Genomic DNA, 18,774 nt, shown 5'->3' with positions numbered 1-18,774 from the left:
ATGACTATTGGTCTCCCAAAGATTATTAAATCTGCTCCACGTTACTTAAGTCTTTTTTTAAAAAAAATCAAAGTAGGTAATTGAGAACAGGTATCACACACAAAAAAGACACAACAGAGTATGGAATTAAACTTGATAACACTTGTCAGTTTACTAGCACCACCCACATTTTAGCCACCGCTGAAGTTAATGCGACAGGCATACGGACCAACATGTTTCTAGCGAAACTTGGGAACTCTTCAAGTTTCCATGTACAGCTGGTCACACTGCTACCGTAATCACTGTGGCCAAGCTGTCCTTTGGTTGTATTTGCTGCATCAACTGCAGCTGAGCAAAGGCACTCTGTGCCATTGAAGATACCTCTGCCTCCAGTGAGAGATTTGTATCCAGGGTACACCCAGTCAATGCACCAGCTCCTTCAAGGGCAGTATAAATCCCATCAAGAGGTAATTCCCCCACTTCCTGGAACCAACAAGCCACAGCATCTCATGTCTTAGCAGGATTCAACTTCAATTCAGTTTGCCCTCACCTAGCCCATTACAGGCAATGGGTCCAGAACTTGCAACCTCAACTGACTAATGTAAGTAAAGCTCAAAGTCATCCACATACTGGTGGCACTCAATTCCCTGAAGAACTCCATGGATTAACTTCCATGCGGATGAGCAACGTATTGCAATACCACCCCTCCAGTGTTCGAAACTCCCATTGTTCTAGGCACATTTTGCAACAGGAAATTTCATTGGCATGAGAAGTTTCTGAGCTCTGGGCACAGCACTGCGCCTAAGATTTCAGATTAAAACTGCAGAGTGGAAGGAAAGGAGGAACTTTTTCTGCCTTCCCACTTCCAGCTACTCTCTGAAGACTGGAGAAGAGACACGCTAATAATTAGCGGGTGGGGAGGGGAAGGACAAGACCATGTGAAAAATGAACATAATATTTTAGCTGCAGTTCATTCATTTTCAGCTTTGTTTTCTTGTTTTTAAAAAAGCTTGCCTGACATTCTGTTGTTGCACCCATAACCTAGGTTTAAGGTGCCATTTAGCTAACACTGCACCTTTCTAGTACTGTCCCATAAGTTGAAGTACAGCCAGTGCAAAATCATATCCTCCACTAAACCAAAGCCACTGAGAAATCCAGCAGACTCAACAAGGTCACACTACTCTGCCTCACTTCCAGAGGTAGTCTATCAGGGTGACCAAAGCAATTTTAGTCCCAAACAAGGTCTGAAACCAGACTAAAAGTGATCAAGATAACCAGTCTCTTTCATGAGCATTTGCAGCTGAGTGGCCACCCCCCTCTCAGGCATCTTGCCCAGAAAGGTTTGTGACTGACAAGGAGTCCAGGGAGGGCTTTTACAGGGGTCATGCCATTGCATCCTTCAAGGCAGTGGGAAATTTCTCCTGATGCAATGATGCAAATTTCTCCTGATGCAATGATGCATTCACCACTCCCTACTAGCCATACGCCATGGTGGTTAAAACCACTGCATGCTCTCAAGCTGCAAAAACTGAGCTGATTCCTTGTTGCACAAATGTGACTGCCCTATAAATACTATTAATGTTTTAAAATTCAATGATGACAGTTCCCTAAAAGTTAGGGGTGTACCCCCAATTTCTGGGGGGGGGGGGCATCTTCCAGATGTTTAGTCATCCAAGTTGAAACCCAACTACATGAAGTTCAGTGAAAATATGTTAAGGGAACAGTAGGCATGTGCCAAGTCCTGTCTTCTTGCTTGTCTGGTTCATTATTAGAATTTGAGTATATCAGCATGTACTATAAACAGTTGTTTCTTTAGCATTTTATTTTATTGTAAATTCTGCAAGTTACTTTGAGAGCCTTCTGGGACCATAAAACCTGATATGTGTATTTAACAAATAAAAATGAAAAATTAACTCTGCAATCCTTACTTAGGAGTAAGCATCACTGAATTCAGTGGGACTTACTTCAGAGCAGGCATGTACAAAATTGCACAATAAGTGAGCACATACCGAAAAAAATGGAGTGTAAATCCTTAAACGCACTAGAACTATCCACAAAAAGTGCCTACACTCCACAGCATTCAAAAAGACAATCAGGAGCCTTAATGTTCTAAATATAACAGCATTACAATCCATTATTTTAACAGGTACAAGAGACATTGAAGTTTTCAGCCCAGCCTATTTCCACAAAATAGGAACCACTTGTTCCATACATATCATAATCTACAACAACTGTTTAGGGCCAAACAGTGTACTTGCAAGGGCAACAGTAAAGAATGTTGGGTGGATTTTCAACACATATATCACCTCAGCAAAGAGTTCAAGGCAAACAAAGAAACGGTGGTGAAAGACATGGTGGAGCCCTAATGGAGATCTGTGCCCCTACTATCATTTCCTAACCAAACTCTGTTGCATTTGTGAATGCTTTCAGTGAACAGCAAGCAGGAACCCAGTCACCTGAATACTGTACAGCACCTGGTACACTGACTTGGAAAGTGGCTGCTGGACCCTTGCAAGTAAATTTCTGATCAGCGGGACAAAGTTAAAACCAGCCAAGTCTACATTTCAGAAGGGAGACGTGAACAATCCCAGGAGGAACAGAGCAGGAGCGGGAAAGCAACCGAAGAAGAGGACGGCGCTAGTTGCCGACGCTGCGTTGTTTTTAACCTTTGTCGTGTTTGCGAACAGCCCGGCAGGCAGAAATTCCCCACGAGGAGAAGCTCTCGTCCTATCTCTACGTGCTGCCTGGGGCAAAGCTAGTAATCTGGCTAGCTGGCTACCCGACCGGCCGCTACGTCTTGGGGCCTTGGGTACGCCTGGGAGAGGCAGCTAAACCAGCAGGGGGAAGGCAACAGAGGGAGGAGGGCCGAGGGTCAGCTTTGGAGCAGCCGCACCGTAGTCGGAGAGCGGCCAGCCGGCTGGGCCTGAGGAAGCGAAAGGGGCCAGGCTAAGGTCAAGGGCGCGGGGGGGGGGAGAGAGAGAAAAAGAGAGAGAGAGAGAGAGAGAGAGAGAGAGAGAGAGAGACGCTGAGGCGCGACGACCCCCCCCCCAGCAGCTACGGAGACCCCACCTCCGCCTCCACGGCCGACCGGCCGCCGCCCACGCACAGCCGCCCCCCGACCCTTCCCTGCTCCGCGAGTACCAATAGGGCTCCCTCGTGCCCTCGCCCGCAGTCAGCCGCTCCGAGGAAGCCCCAAGACCCACCGCCACTGCCCGGGCGCACTCACCGGCGATGGCGGGCGGCGGCTTTCCCTTCCACCTCCCGCTTCCTCACAGACCAGTCCCGGCCTGGACGTTGTCTCCCTGGTGCTGCCGCCGCCGCTGCTGCCGCTTCCTTCCTTCCTACTTCGGGGTTATTCTCCACTTTAGCCCCGGCGCCGGCCTGGCCTGGCTCGACCCACCGCGGCCCGGCCTCCTCTTAGCTTAGTGGAAAGGGCAGATGGCGGGAACCAGATCAGCCGCGCCACGGTCCGCCTGACGCAAGCACGCAGCACGCAAAAAGAAAAAAACAACAACTGCGCGACGGGAGGAGGGGGGAGGAAGAGGAGCGACGAGGGGGGAATCCCTACGTCATCACGGCGACGGCTGGCTGGCTTTCTCCGCCGTCGACAAGCCTTAGCGAAAGAAGCAACTTTTACTCGAGAAGTGACGACGACGCTCGTAACTTCTGCGCACGCGCAAACTCGTGCTTTTTTTTTTTTAAGTTCGCTTAAAGATAGCGTGGCGCATGCGCCCGGCCAGTCTCCTTGGGCCTACCGCTGAGGCCCAGAGAGAGGTCAGAGGTCGCGGCGGTAGCAGCAGCAGCGGCGGCGGCAGAGCCAGGAGGAGGAGGAAGAGGCGGCGACCTCTGCTTCGATCCATGATGGCGGCGGCTGAAGTAGAAGAGGCCTCCTGAGCTCTACTTCGCGCAGAAGTTCCGACCATGCACAGTTTGGCAACGGCCGCGGTAAGTCGCTTGCCGTTTCCACGCAGGGCGACGAGGGCCTTGGCTGAGAAGCGTGAGAGGCACCCTCCCCCTTCTCTCTCCCTCTCTCTCTCCTCATTGGTCGGAGAGATATGGGGAGGGGGGCACAGAACGGAGCGGGGCTCTATTTTCCCGCCAAATTGCCCTCCTAAGGAACGGGCGTCTGCTAACGGCCTTTCCTCCTGCGCGAGGCGGCGGCCTTTGCTGTCCTCTAAGGGAAGGCAGAGGGAGCTTCTCCGCAGGCTTCTCCCTTCAGGTGCTCTTGCATGAGCCAGGCGTCTCTTGTGTGCGTTTTCCATATGCTAATCTATGCGGGTTCCTAATTGCCCATGGCTCAATGCTGCTGGATAAAAAGGTGGCTCGAGAGGCTGGATGCAGATGCATATAGACAGACACGTATCCTGACAGGCGCACCCCGACCACTCTCATTCAAGCGCCTCTCAACAAGGCTTGCCGGGCTTCTGTCTTCTAGAGTTTCACGTCTGCAATAATGTGCCGCCACAAAACAGGGTTTACTTCTCTTTCATCTGTTGTCTGGGAAGTCGTTTTATAACCGCGCTTGCATGAAAGTAAGCCCCACACTGAGTTGAATTTGGTTTTTCTCTCGGTGTTTACGATTGCAGCCTTAAAATGCAAAAATTCCACGTGGGACATTCATTCATGTTTTAATTTAACAGTGGCGTGGCTTGTGTGCGTTGCTTGTAATGAGACAAGTGGTGATGATAGCGGGAAGTAAAATAACTTGGTTAGTAGCGTACCTCTTGGGAATTATATTGACTGACATTCCTGCCATTAGGAAAAAAGTTTTCTTATATGCAACTGCTGCGGCCAGAATGATTATAGCAAAAAATTGAAAGGGAGAAAAAACTCCCTCAATAAGAGAATGGCAAATAAGATTTTGTGAATATATAGAATCAGCAAGACTTACAGCAGTAGTAAGAGGCCAATCAGACCAAAAACTAATAGAGGAGTGGACTTGTGTGAAGGAATACATCCAAAAACATTGTTCTGGTATTAATATATCAATATGCAATGGGTGAAACTTTGAGTAAAAAATTAAGAAGAAATTGGTATAAGATGAGATAGTCAAAAATAATACTGATAACAGCGAAAAGAAGAAAAGAAAAAGGAAGCAACATATAGGTGGAAGTCAAGATTTATGTCTGTATGTTTAGTTTGTATGTGTTTTTTTTGTAAACTAAGTTGAGAGGTGTATGTATCTATGTATAATAAGTTTGTTTAGTGTTCTGGTTTGTGTTTGTAAATATTGCAGTTATCAATAAAAGTAACCCCATATTAGAGAACTAGGTACCCTTTTGCAGCATCTTCACAGGACTTGCCGTGCAACATTTCCTTTCTAGACGCTAGTAGGGGAATGAATCCAGAATGATTCAGTTTGAGCACTTGCTTGTATGCTTTGAGTTTAATACTCTTAAGGCTGCTTGCTATGTAGAGACATGTAAGTAGCTTGATTTATTTTGCTAGGCTGACTTAGGTAGTTTGTCTCTTCTGGCTCAGTAGGTATTTATGGGTTTTGCCCAGTAAAAATCACCATTAGTAGTAGTAATAACAATACCAATTTAATTAGTTGTACCCTGCCCATCTGATTGGGCTGTCCCAGCCACTCTGGGCAGCTTTCAACATATATAGTAAACACTATATCAACTTTGGGTGAAACTGTACATAACGAAGAACATGGAATTGCTTCTAAAAACTGCAGGTTCATCCTAAAACCCTCCTTATCTTTTCTATATTTAACAGAAATTGAAATACGGTATAGAAATTAAATACATAAAATTAATAAAATAATAAACATGTAATGAATTGTATCCAGCTACGTTCTACTCAGTAGACCCACTGAAAATTATGAGCCTAAGTTAGCCATGTCCACTAACCTTAATGTGTCTGCCCTGAGTGTGACTACCTTTGGATAGAATAATATTGCAATACATATCGCTGATCATGTTATGTAGGAGGGTAGAGAGAACTTCACACAGGTTTGCTGATTTTTGTGGCAGCTCTGTCTCACCTAGTTCTGGTCTTTGACAGTTCACTCAGGTGAAACAGAATTTGTGCTAGCTCCACTAACAAGCAGTACTTCTGTCTGACATAATATTTAGGCATTTTCTTACTTGTATTATACTTACTGTAGTTTTAAGTGAATCTGCTACTTCAGATGGTGAACACTTGACTTTTTCAGGTCTTGACAGTCTTAATAGCAGACTTTAGTCTAATTAGTGTGTTTATTTTTATCAAGTTCATGCTGACGTTCTGGAACTGTGGATATTTAATGGATAGGGTAGGCACACCACTACAGCATCTGTCACTGGAAAAATGATTTTAAAGATCTTTCCATTTACCATGAAGGTAATTATGAAATGAGGCCTCTTGAAGGGCTATAAAAATAATTTCCTTTGCAAAGTACCTTCATATGCTTTAAGGCAAGTGAAATAGTAAGTGACTAGAAATGTCTAGCTTACAAAAGCAATACTGTAGCAATTATCCTGAAAAAGGTCGCTTATATTCAATTTTTTATTACTGTGGTTGCCTGAATTTCTGTAAGTAATGGAAAGTTAAGCTCGTCTCTTGTGCTGCTGCTCGGATAAAGCATATTTACAGGCTCTGATCTTCGTGTTGAACTGCCACAGTTGGATCATGGGGTGTTATCAGCCTTTCTTTCCTGCAACCTTCCACTCCTGTATTTGTCCCCGAATCTATTGTTCTGTGACTGGAGCTAACTGTTCAACATGGTGACACTATGAGCCATTTTAAACACAATTATTTCACTAATAGTTTTCTGGGTAAGAGATGTTGGGCCTTTAATAAAGTCCCAAAAGAAAGCAGAGTCCCATAATAGAAGGAATGTGTTAACAAAGCAGACATAAAGCACTGAGGATTCATTTGCTGTGGAGCAGCCCTAGAGTTTTGAACAAGGGATTTTTTGCACAGCTGATGAAAAAGTGTGTAATGCTTTGGACTACTCCTCATTGGATGCAGTAGTAGAGGAATATTTCATTTATTAACTTTAATCATCACTTTGCACCCCCCTGAAGCAGGAGTGGGCAACCTTTTTTCTGTCAGGTATTGAGGGAGGGAGAAGTATCAGCAGCAATGGGCAGAGACAGAGCCATACACAGAAGTGTTTTGAATTAATTAATCTGGAGCAGACCGAGATAAAGAGTGGTGGCTATGAGAGAGGGACTATATCTCAAGATCTTGAGCATGGAAGGCTTTTATGGTCCACTGCTTTATGATAGTTGCTGAAGTTGAATTGGTATTGATTCTCTGCTTTGTTTTTGTTGTCATGGATTTGTAGCCTTTTGTGCTGTATTAACCAGTTTTGTTGACAGTCATTTTTAAAGTGCTGTATTATTTTTGTTTGGTGCCCAAACGACTTTGTTTACTTATTTATTATTATATTTAACAATGATGATTTTAATAACTTAGCTGCTACAGTATAGTAAAATGATTGCACAGCTGCAGTGAGTACACACAAACCAATGGAACTATCATCCAGCAACTTTCCCCCCCTGCTGTGACATATTCCTTCCCCTGTGCTGTTACTGTGCCTTGGCTAGAAGCAAGTCCCACTAAAATATGTGGCACTTAATCTCAACTATGTTTACTCGGAAGTGTCTACTAATCACTCCTGATCACCCTTGAAGTTTTGTACAAGGTTGTATTACTGTTTATACTCATTTGACTTGGGACCAAAGGCCTTGACTTGAACCTTTTGTCTTCCTTTAAAGCCTGTGCCAACGGCACTGGCTCAGGTTGATCGAGAGAAGATTTATCAGTGGATCAATGAGCTTTCCAGCCCAGAGACTCGTGAGAATGCACTGTTGGAGCTGAGTAAAAAGCGAGAGTCCGTCCCTGATCTCGCACCAATGTTGTGGCACTCTTTTGGTACAATTGCAGCTCTCTTACAGGTGGGTAGCATATTACTTTTAACTGAAATAGCTTGCTAGACTCTTGCAAGCAATCTGCTAGATGTCTTTCTGAAAATCTTGAGATACTGAGGGTTTTGAAATTCTGTCTCTTGACCTAATAAAAGTTTGGGACAATAGAAGATGGCAATGAAGAACTTGAGCCACCCAAGTAAGGACATCTTATTGGGGCATATGTATTTTAGTTCTTGTCTAATATGTTACAGCTTTTGTAGCTAGTTGTTAGTGTGGGGGCAGAAATTCTATCAAACTGAGACATTAATCAATCACAAGTAATTAGTGGGAGGATTTTGACTCTGAATATTGGAGTACTTAAATGTGTGGAAGAATTTTCACACAAATATTTCCTGTCTTCTTTCTTTCATAGGAAATTGTAAATATCTATCCATCTATAAATCCACCAACTTTGACAGCTCATCAGTCCAACAGAGTCTGCAATGCTCTGGCACTTCTACAGTGTGTTGCATCGCATCCAGAAACAAGGTTAATATACTCGGGTGTATTGGATCTCTGGAAAAAATAACTTTTGGTTAGTGTGGTATATGTCCAGACTAGAGAAAATATGCTTCTGCCAAGCCTCTTTATCTGCAGGGCTCTGTACGTCAACAGAACTATATTCTCAGTCACAGCCACACCATACATTAGAAGCACATGGTATCTGTAACTTGCTGGTTTTTACACTGTTTTTAGAGTGCATTAGTGACTTGAGCCAACTCGGTGAATAAAACAGTCAAGCTGCCTGTCTTACCGGTCAGTTTGTCAGTAAGAAAACTAGTTTTACAGGCATATTTCCTCATATTTCTTCTCTTTCTAAAGGTGAGGTCCTAATTCAGTTCTCTAGCCTTCACAAAGTAACTCTGTGTAAGCAAATATCCAGAAGATACATTCTAAATGCTTTTTTCTTCCTTTGTCTAGGTCAGCCTTCCTTGCTGCTCACATCCCTCTCTTCTTGTATCCCTTCTTGCACACTGTCAGCAAGACTCGGCCCTTCGAGTACCTACGACTCACAAGTCTTGGAGTAATTGGTAAGTGACTGATGCTGGGAATGGTAAGTCCTCATCAGTTTGTAGGTCAGAAAAGGGTTTTGATCTGATTTGAACTCTTCTGAGACTTAGCCATGCATTTTAAAAGAGGGAATTCTAACATTCCAGAGAAATAGAGAATCATGTAGCAGACTCTCATTTCTAGAAATAATTTCCATGTTGTTCCTCTTTACTGTTGTTAGCACCTGGGATTCTGGGAAGTACACCAGTCCTGGGCCCAATTCAAAGTTATGTATATTTGTGTTTTTATATTGTAAATCACCCTGTGATCCTCAGGTGAATGACAAATTTCCAGCCTCATTCTCCCAAATTACCTTAGGGAAAGATGGAACTAGCAGGGCTGGGAGTCCTAGAACACTGAAAGGATCATTACTGATGCGCACCCTATCTATCCAATCAAATACTGTACACAACTTCAGTGTGCTCATAGATCTAGTGGTTAGTACTTGCAACTGTGTATTGTAACCTCATGGACCACACCAGAAGTTTTTCAGGAAGCTTTATTTGGTGCAGCATGCAACAAACTGCCTTTTTATTGGCATTGAGAAGCCACATAGCCAGCCAATGCAGAAGCAGCTGCATGGGCTCCTAGCTAGCTGACAGGGCTAGCAGCTCTATAAAGATCATAGCAGCATCTCTTTGGGTGATTGAACCCAATGAGTTAAAAAAGTTGAATGTATTATGTTCACTGGTCTTCATGATTAACTTTGCTGGACAATCCAAAACTTGTACTTGCCAACCCCCCCTCACACCCATTCTACCCTGGTAAACCACACACAAGGAGAGTATTCTGGCTTGAGTACCACTGCTTAAAAGCATCCTAGCACCATTGCAGAACAGTGCCCCTCCCCCATCTGTCTTTTGTGAGTGGAGGACCAGTAAGAAGAGCAGCCAGTTGGATACCACAATTGTAAGATGCGCAGAGCATCTTGCAGCAGTAACATTCAGCCATGCCACTGTCCAACAACTCGCACTTTTCCTCTGAACCTTGGAGCTGGAGATAAGGCAGGGATCACAGCACAACTGTCAGAGCAATCTCTACCCACCGCTGCAGCTTCACAATGGAAAGCATGACTGGCTGCTTGTCATACTTGTCACAAGGTAGTGCTGTACTTGCCTTGGCAAGCATGACAGATGGAATTGCTGTTCTATAGGTAAGAGTGTAAAAGGCTTTAGATATTTCATTGGCTAAAAGAGGAATTTGTGATTGGTGGAGGAAAGGTTAAAAGGCTGCTGCTTCAATAAAATAATAATCTTTAGTACTTGCTCCTTGGTTCTTAGGAGCTCAACCATGTGCTTATCCAGTAATTTCCCACTTCTTCTCCAGACTGCACTGATTTTCTGTTAGCCCTGATTGTTTCCTATATGCATGTTTCTGTTAGGCCTTTGCAAAGTTATATGAAGCAGTTTGGGTTTTTTGCTTGTATTTCAAAGGGGCCCTGGTGAAGACAGATGAGCAAGAAGTAATCAACTTCTTACTGACAACGGAAATTATCCCTTTGTGCTTACGCATCATGGAGTCTGGCAGCGAACTTTCCAAAACGGTATTGCTTTTAGTGTAATGAAGTGGTTCTAGTTTCTTGACTGTTTTCTCTTTACTTTCCAATGCATCATGTTCCTGCATGCAGCAGACTTCTCCATCTGAGGTTAGCTGGCTGTTTCTCTCTGAGGAGTGATTGCAGATGTACCCACTTCAAATTGTCGTGATTGGCTGCCTCTTTCAAAACACTATTATGAGAGGAAAGCTGGATAGGACATTTATTCTCTTTTTGTGCAGTTTCTCGCCCAAGGTGCTTTTGTACTCATTTCTTGCTGCAACTCTGCTGTTCTTTTTCCAGCAACAGTATGAAAAGGATCTATTATTGTGTAAGTGCCGTCCCAGTATCAGTTATTTGAGAAGCCTGCAGGTGGTGCCTGTGTGCTTCTCAAGATCCTTAGCATCTTTTATGTCACACTCACAAGTCAGTTTATTCCTAGTCACACCTTTATGCATCTGTCACTCTTCATTAGGTTATTAATTTTAGCTAGCCACCAACCTGTCACCATTTGTCTGCAAAATTTAAGCAGGTTTCTTCCTCTGGTCAACAGGATCAATAAAATTTTAGTTGCTAGCACCAAGATAGATAATTGCAGTACCTGCTTCTCCTCTTGTCAGTGCTATATGAGGTTTTTATTTGGTTTCATAGTGGGCAAAATCTCTTCTCATAGGTCTTCTCCCAACAAGCTCTTTGTCTTCCGACTTCGCTGAGTTTTTGGTAATGCGACATCCCACCCTAATCCTGCACAGTCTGCAATTCAAGCGTTTGTTCAACCCTATCTCTTCTGTCTTTCAGGTTGCTACTTTTATTCTACAAAAGATCTTATTGGATGATACGGGGTTGGCTTATATCTGTCAGACTTACGAACGATTTTCTCACGTTGCAATGATATTGGTATGTGGCTTTGATTGTAAAGGGCTTGGTAACTCAGCATTGCTCCTGCATTTAGGGGAGCTAAATGCTCTTTGGTGGAAAGTGTAGTGAATGTAATTTGGATCTTTGTAGTAGTCACGTCTAATCATAACAACAGGGCCACCTCTTCATACTCCTAATCTCAAGGAAGAAATATGCCAGAGCATTACATAGCAACACAATTCATGGTGTTATGGCTGTGTGAAAGCACTCCCATTTTTGAGGAGATTGGTTTTCCAACACCTGAGGAGCAAGTCACTGCTAATGCTTGACAGTGTTTTGTGGGGTGAGACATATTAGAGACAGAATTAGCTTTCCAGACATTTGCCTTGCTTTTTAGGAGCTTATACTTTACAATCTAAATTAAACTAGGGTGGGGATGAGGAGTAGCAAAAGGTAACAAGGGATAAACGTGAACAAATGCTGTTACACATACTTAACCAGCAAATGTCCTTGTTCTAAATTCTCTGTTTTTAAACCAGGGTAAAATGGTCCTGCAGCTTTCCAAGGAGCCTTCTGCCAGGCTGCTGAAACATGTGGTCCGTTGTTACCTCCGCCTTTCTGATAATCCAAGGTAGACACCTTAGAAGTTTCTTGGGATCTCTTGATAGGGGTGGGATGCAGGTTGGTGTTGTGCTGCAGAACCAGGGACAGTTGCACTTTGCAGTGCCAGGATGGGGGTCCAGCTCCTTCTGTATCTCCAGAGCAAATCAAGCATAACCTGGCAATTCTTACAATAAATGCCAGGAGCTTAAAGTCCAAGTAGTGTCTTCTGACCGCCTCATCAAGATTCTGAAGACTGAAGCAAGATCATGTAAGATTATACTTATTTAAGCAAACTTATTTTAGCACCAGAGTCTTCTCACTGTTCAGGAGCATGTATTGACTGTAATTATGAGAGAGTTTATAATATTTTCCCCTTCAATCTCTAACTGCAAAAATGTCTGTGTTTATTAAGCCAGCCAACAGTCATCATGTGCTTGACTGCTCTGGATGCCTAACATTAGGCAAGTCATTAATCTTCCTTCATAAGTCACATTCTGACTCCATTGGTCAGGGTGGAGAAGATGCAGGATAGCGTATGGAGTTGAAGTGACTATCCTGTGGCCTCCAAATGTCATTGGACTCCAACCTCCATCAGTGCCAGTTAGCATAGCCAGAGGTCAGGGATGCTGTGAGTTGTAGTCCAGCAAATGTCTGTGGTGCCACAGTTTAGCCACCCCTGGTATAAAGAATATGGTTGTACCCTGCAGGTATGTGTAGATGCTTCTGATACAAAGTGCTTCTGATACAGCAATTGTAGCCTTAAGTATTCAAGAGGGGGGCTTGCTCCCCTCTTGTCCATGTGAGTTTATTTGTTGGCCCCCCTCTTTCTTGTCTCCTGATGTAGGGCACGGGAAGCCCTCAGGCAGTGCCTTCCTGACCAGCTGAAAGACACCACCTTTGCCCAGGTTCTGAAAGACGATACTACCACCAAGCGTTGGCTGGCACAGCTGGTCAAGAATCTGCAGGAAGGCCAAGTCACCGACCCCAGGGGCATCCCCCTTCCTCCGCAGTGACAGCCAAGGAGGTGGCAGAACCCAGGAGGAAACAGCTCAGGTTTACAGAGAGCCAGGAACCAATGACCTCTTCCAGATCCTGTCAGGCATGGTTGGGCAGCTCCTTGGACTGTCAGTAGCTACCTGGACTGCAGGCCCTTTCTATAGCAACGTCTCACCATGCCTCTGAGGATTATGACACCAGCAAACACAGTTGGGACAGAGAAGCCCTCTTTTAGGGTGTGGGCTTTGTTGCGATGATCAGTTGAGTACCAAGCTGGGCCGTGCTGCTACCAATGGCGTATCTACCTTTCTGGTTCAGTGCGGCAGGCTTGGGAAGTATTCCTCAGTTTCTTTGTTATTCAGTGTTTACATGTAAGTTCAATAAAGGTTGGTCTGATCATTTGACCCTCTTAGGCATACCTTTTGAGCTGAATCTAGCTCTAAGCAGAGGAGGCCTGTTTCCCTTTTCCCAACTGGGAATTGTGCTTTCGTAAGAGGAGCCCCACTGATCCTTTAAAAAAAAAAGTTCAACCTTTGGGGCTGAAGCCCAATCTCGGGCGGATTGGGAGAGGGGTGATAACATAGTATATCCACAGGTTCTTAAAGGATTGTTCCTGGTATGTCAGAAGGCAGAGACTTCCTGGACTCCATTCCTTTGGCCACACATTAGAACAGTCCCTGCCTCTGTGACTGTATTTGAACCAGTGTCAAATGTTCTATGGATGATCCTCCACCACCTAGTCAGTAAGATCCAGAATGCCACCAAAACATTCCTTCAGCATTCAAACTGTGCCAGAGGAGAAAGTTGTTGCATGGATGCCATGGCCGGCAAGCCATGTGGCCTTCCACTTTGTAGCAGCCCATGCCTCTGGTTAGGGTAGGGTTAACTCTTAAGTGTGAACAAAACAGACAGGGACCAAGAGCTATTTCAGGCAGTCGGTAAAGGCTGCAGGTATTTCAGCCTTGCTGGCTAGTGCTGGAAAGCATAATGGCTGCAAAACGCAAGGGCTCTCATGCTCTTTATCTTATCCTTCCCCTGCTACCAGGCTAAGTGCATCCAATTTATCACCTTGAACCTGCTCCTGTTTGTTGGCATCTGCGATGGATGAGGAGCTATTAAGCAGTCAGCAGAGACATCTTCTCCCCTGCCCTCTAAATGAGAGAAGCAAACAAAAAGAAGGGGAGGGAGGGGGAAATCATCCAAGCTGTTTGTCAGTTGTACAACAAGGCTGGGAGCAGGTGGCTTCTGGTCCCTTGCCAGATCCCTTGGCCTCAGCACCTGCTGCTGTTTTGGGTAGGAACCTATCTTCCGTTTCCTCTCTTTTCTTTGCTGATGGCTGGCCATGCCATGCCAAGGGTGTCTTAACTCTTCCCTCTCCATGGACTGCTTTTGCTCTTACAGCGGCTCCGTTTTATAACAGCCTTGTTTTATCCATCCCTGCCTTGAGTGGACTTTACCAACTGCTTTCTGTTTTGTAACTTGAATAAAAAATAAGCCAAATGAATCTGGATCCTCTTTGACTTAAAATAATGGCTTGGAAGAATGGCAGGGAGGGCTGTAGACATTACCAAAAATGTCCTCTCAAAGCCGTTTATCACTGGGCAATATAGCATTTCCCTCCAGTTGAGAGAGCTGTGCTTTTTGCCCAGAGAGCCCTTAGCTGTTGGGTTGGAGTGAGTGTCACTATGCTGGGTAGCAGTTCACAACCTGTGGGGGGGCACATATAGCCTATATTGGTAAACGAAGGTGGAGCCACATGTTTCTGCTTAGCAACTCTGCTTTATTTTGAGAACCATGGTTCAAGAGCATAGTGTCATTTTTTTAACAAAATATATATATCGTTTGAGTGCAATAAAACCCCTAAGTGGTTTTCAAGAAATATTAAAATTATCAATAAATTTAAAACCATTGAAAACATTTAAAAATAATTAAAATGAACAGCAAAAGAGATCAAAACAACTACATGTCTGGATAGGTTTGCCTTAAAAAATGTTTTAAGCAGGTGACAAAAAGAGTACAATAAAATATTCTTCACTGCATCACAGACATGAAGTATGGCATACTTTTAGCAAGATCTTTAAATAATTTGAATGTTCTGGTTTGCAGAAGATAGACCAGTGTGATCTGAGAAAGACATAAAAGTGAATAGCTGGGAAGGTATGAAGTGCCATTGTTAAAGATGAGCAGATATTGGCCAGTGTAATAATGTCTACTTGAGAGCTACTTCTGGCTTCCCATGTGATCTGTTCTGAGCATCCTTAACGTTCAGAGCAAGATATATAGATTAGGAAGGGTGTAAGAGAAACAACAAGTGTACTCTTAAATACATCTCTTACAATATGGCCTTTTTGGTATGTTAATTTATGACTAGGCAATTCAAAGAAGATTGGTGATCTATATAAAAATGTTACCTGAATCTTCAATATGCTAAAATAAATAGAATTCAGCATAATAAAAAAATAATTTTATGATTATTGCATTTATATCCCACCTTTCCTCCAAGAAGCTTGAGGGTAGCATACATTTTCCTCCCCCATCTCCATTATATCCTCGCAACAACCCTGCAAGGTAGGTTAGGCTGAGAGACTCTGAGACTGGCTCAGGTCAGCCAGTAAGCATCATGGCTGGGTGGGGATTTGAACCCTGGTCTCCTGGGTCCTAATCTGGTTCTAACACTGTACCACCACATTATGCCCTTGCCTTGCAGAACTATGGAATACAATACCCATGGGCTTGTAGACTGTATCCTGGCCAGCGAGCTGCATTTGTTCCAATCAGAATGGCATTTCATGGATCATCTGTTCTGTTCTGGGTTCTGTCTTGCCACTGAATCGCTTCTGCAGGCACCTGGCCAAGACCTAAGAATCTTGTCCTCTTCGTTACCAAGAATAGCAATGAAATGTTCAGTTAATACAACAGCAGTGGGTGCTGCCGAAAGCTTAATCCTTCTCATAGTGTAAGGCACTACGAGAGTTGGGATTCCAGTGCTTAAGGGGACAGCAGGCTGGAATGAAATATGTTTCCAAAGTAAAGGTACAGTCACATCCCACTCTAGCCACTGGCAAAATGTCCATTGATGTTAAGGTTCTGGATTGTCATCTTAAAACTGTATGACATAAACTGGGTGCATACATGTGTTCACAACATGTGCTCTGTTTATCACAGCTGACTGCAAAGATTTCTCATAACATTTGCTAATTAATTTTCAATGGATTGTATCCAACACTGCCCATGTACAAGCCAAACAGCCTTCTGCTCACACAATGTTGGCTTCGGCCCAGTATTTACTTTGTTCTTTTTTAATAGATACATGGGTGATCTGTTGCGGCAACCACTGTGTATTTGTTTCTTAATGCATTAATAGCACATGAATTTAGAAAGCTCTTAATAACCTTTATTTTGCTTTTCCTTTCACTCCCAAAAATAGTACTACAATTTTATGAATGCATTATCCAAGTGACACTACATCCTGAACTGAGCAAAGGTATTGCAAGTCATAAAAATTGCCCACTAGCATCCAAAAGCAAGTATGGAACTTTAGGGGAAAGGCCACATCTTGGTGATAAGGTCATATATTACATATACATGTACAAAACTGCCTAGTTACAGTGCCTTCCTAGTTGCCTTCTTGAATAGGTCATGCTTCCAAAACTACAATGGATGTGATCAGTTCTTAATTTCTAAAATATGCTCAAAGCACATCTCATCTCTTAGCTGGAATCCACCTTTTATAATATGGGAATAATCTTCATGCTCGGAGGCAGTCCAATTATTTCTATTTAAAAAACCCTTAGGTAGAAAACTGATTCTAGAGGTGAGTCCTGACTCCAATTAAGCTCCGTGTCAGAGATTAGGGAAAGAGAAGATCCTAAGTGTGCAAGTAACCAGGTTGGCTGTGTTACCTTTCCCCTCCTGTTCCCTGGCGCTAAGCTTTCCCCCTCTTGAGTTACAGACTCGCCCTTTATAATTAATGGATGGTATTTGATCAAGTAGCTTTCCAATTGGTCTAAAAGCAGCTGCCATGGGCAGCAGAGGATGTTCCCATGCCCCTTGGGAATTGCATATCTGTAGTGAGCTTTGTCATGAGGCTCATGAAACTCCCTGGAAAGCTCCTTGTGAGTTTCTGTTCCCAGCTAGCTTTTCAAAGTACCACAAGTAACAAAGCAGTCATCAGGACGCTCAGATTTCAGACCAGAGCAGTGTGTTGTGTATAATGTCTCAAGCTATTCGGAATCATTGTAGCTGTCTGTCACCTATCTCTTGAACTGCAACTGAACAATAAAAAAGACAATGGGGTTTGATTTGAGGCAGTTGTTCCATACTCACAAAAATGGACCCTTAATTCTTGACTGCTGCAAAAAATGCCTTCTAAAGCCCTAAGACTGCCCTGGCTCACAGCACAAGGCTATCTCCTTATCAAAGGCAGACACGCAGAATTCAGATGGCATAGATAAAACTGGGACACCTTTATAACATGCAGACTTCAGATGGCATAGATAAAACTGGGACACCTTTATACAGAGGGTTGTGTTGCAGAGAAAGACAATAGGCATTTCCCCATGTTCCCAATACCAGATTACTGTATATACTGGATTGTACTCAAGTCAACTTCCAACATGCATATTAAAACTACATGCATGAGCTTTGCAGCAAACAAATATCTTGGAGAATGATGATTCACACACACTCTTAATGGGCTTGTACAGTCTTGAGCAATAAATGCTTACATCCCATGCTGACAAATCTTTAAATCAAAGCCACAATTCAAATGCTGAGAGTGGTGTCTCCTCATAGTCCTAAACAATAATCTGAGTAGCAACGGTGGGGAGGAGAGGTGGGGAAGCCCCATTGTACTAGCAATGGCCCAGTAAGGTTACTCTGCTTGGATCAGATCCTTCTGTGTGGTACAATCATTTATACATTGCAAAGCACACACACGCCCTCATTAAAATTAGTACTAATAAATTGAGTATTAATATTTAGTTTTCAAAAAATTATACTGCTTAAAATAATAAAACTCTTAAGAGGTTTTCACAAAAACAATAAGAATAAGTATATTTCCACTAGCTAATATTTATTTAAGAATTATATTAAATGGTACAGTACTCAGTTTTCAGATTGCAAGAGATCTTTTAGATCTCACATACCTGAGGCATGCACTTTCCATAAATGTTTTTATAGTGAGACGTTACAACTTTATAACAAGTAATAGACCACTTAAAGCAAACTTACCACAAAGGTGTCACTACTGTCACAAGCTGAATAAAGGTGATTATGGATATGAGGGCTGAGCGTATGATTATTAGCTCAGAGGTCTCTCAGAGACATTTGAGCTGCATCATTATATCTGACACATTATATCTGAAAATGCATCCTGTGGCTGTAGAAGTTGGATACAATCCTCCAGAGAGCAGCTGTTATGTGAGGCTCACTTTAAAAGAGAAATGCAGTGGGGGGAAAGTCACTTTCATTTTTTGAAGGAAAAAAGTGACCAATTAATACAATGCAATGCAATAAATATATCACAAAATGGGGTTGCCTTTCCTCTCCTTTCCCTGAGCAGCAACGCCTCCCAATCTCCCATCATCTTTACCTCTTTGCCATACTTGCCAAGACTGATGGCAGTTGTAATTCAGCAACAGCTGGGGGGCCCAAGGCTTCCCACACCTGGTCTACTGGGGAAAAGAAGCATAACAATGTTTGCCTCTCAATCTTTGGAAACAATATGTTGCCTCAGAGAGCCTAGCCCCATCTTCAGGTGGTGCAAAATCCTATTCCTCCAGTTTAGGATACCACCGCCAAACAGCTCAGAACCCTCCAGCTATTCAGTAAAGCAAGTTTCTCTTTATT

The 18,774-nt window shown here is 43.4% G+C and overlaps 2 protein-coding genes across 6 annotated transcripts in view; one reads left to right on the top strand and one right to left on the bottom strand.

Moving 5' to 3' along the window:
- Nucleotides 1-3,561, bottom strand: part of USP37 (ubiquitin specific peptidase 37) — a 32,123-nt gene extending 28,562 nt beyond the window's left edge. For all 3 annotated transcript variants that reach the window (XM_080980870.1, XM_080980872.1, XM_080980871.1), the window contains exon 1: nt 3,206-3,561. The gene's annotated coding sequence lies outside the window, so the exon portion shown is untranslated. The remainder of the gene's footprint in view (nt 1-3,205) is intronic.
- A 195-nt stretch (nt 3,562-3,756) lies between these two features.
- On the top strand, nt 3,757-14,428 carry CNOT9 (CCR4-NOT transcription complex subunit 9). 3 transcript variants are annotated; one of them, XM_080980920.1, is made up of 8 exons: nt 3,757-3,924; nt 7,692-7,871; nt 8,257-8,372; nt 8,805-8,914; nt 10,367-10,476; nt 11,266-11,364; nt 11,865-11,956; nt 12,773-14,428. In XM_080980920.1, the coding sequence occupies exons 1-8, from the start codon at nt 3,901-3,903 to the stop codon at nt 12,939-12,941; spliced, it is 900 nt and encodes a 299-aa protein (XP_080837046.1). In that variant the 5' UTR covers nt 3,757-3,900; the 3' UTR covers nt 12,942-14,428. The 3 variants fall into 3 exon arrangements, with proteins under 3 accessions (XP_080837046.1, XP_080837045.1, XP_080837047.1); XM_080980919.1 differs by having other exon boundaries at nt 12,767-14,428; XM_080980921.1 differs by lacking the exon at nt 3,757-3,924 and adding an exon at nt 4,239-4,511 and having other exon boundaries at nt 12,767-14,428.
- Nucleotides 14,429-18,774: the final 4,346 nt, after the last annotated feature.

This window comes from Podarcis pityusensis (genome assembly GCF_964106645.2).
Source record: "Podarcis pityusensis genome assembly, chromosome: 1".
Taxonomy (NCBI): domain Eukaryota; kingdom Metazoa; phylum Chordata; class Lepidosauria; order Squamata; family Lacertidae; genus Podarcis; species Podarcis pityusensis.
The sequence above is the reverse complement of the archived record's forward strand: the minus strand, read 5'-3'. Positions and strand labels throughout refer to the sequence as shown.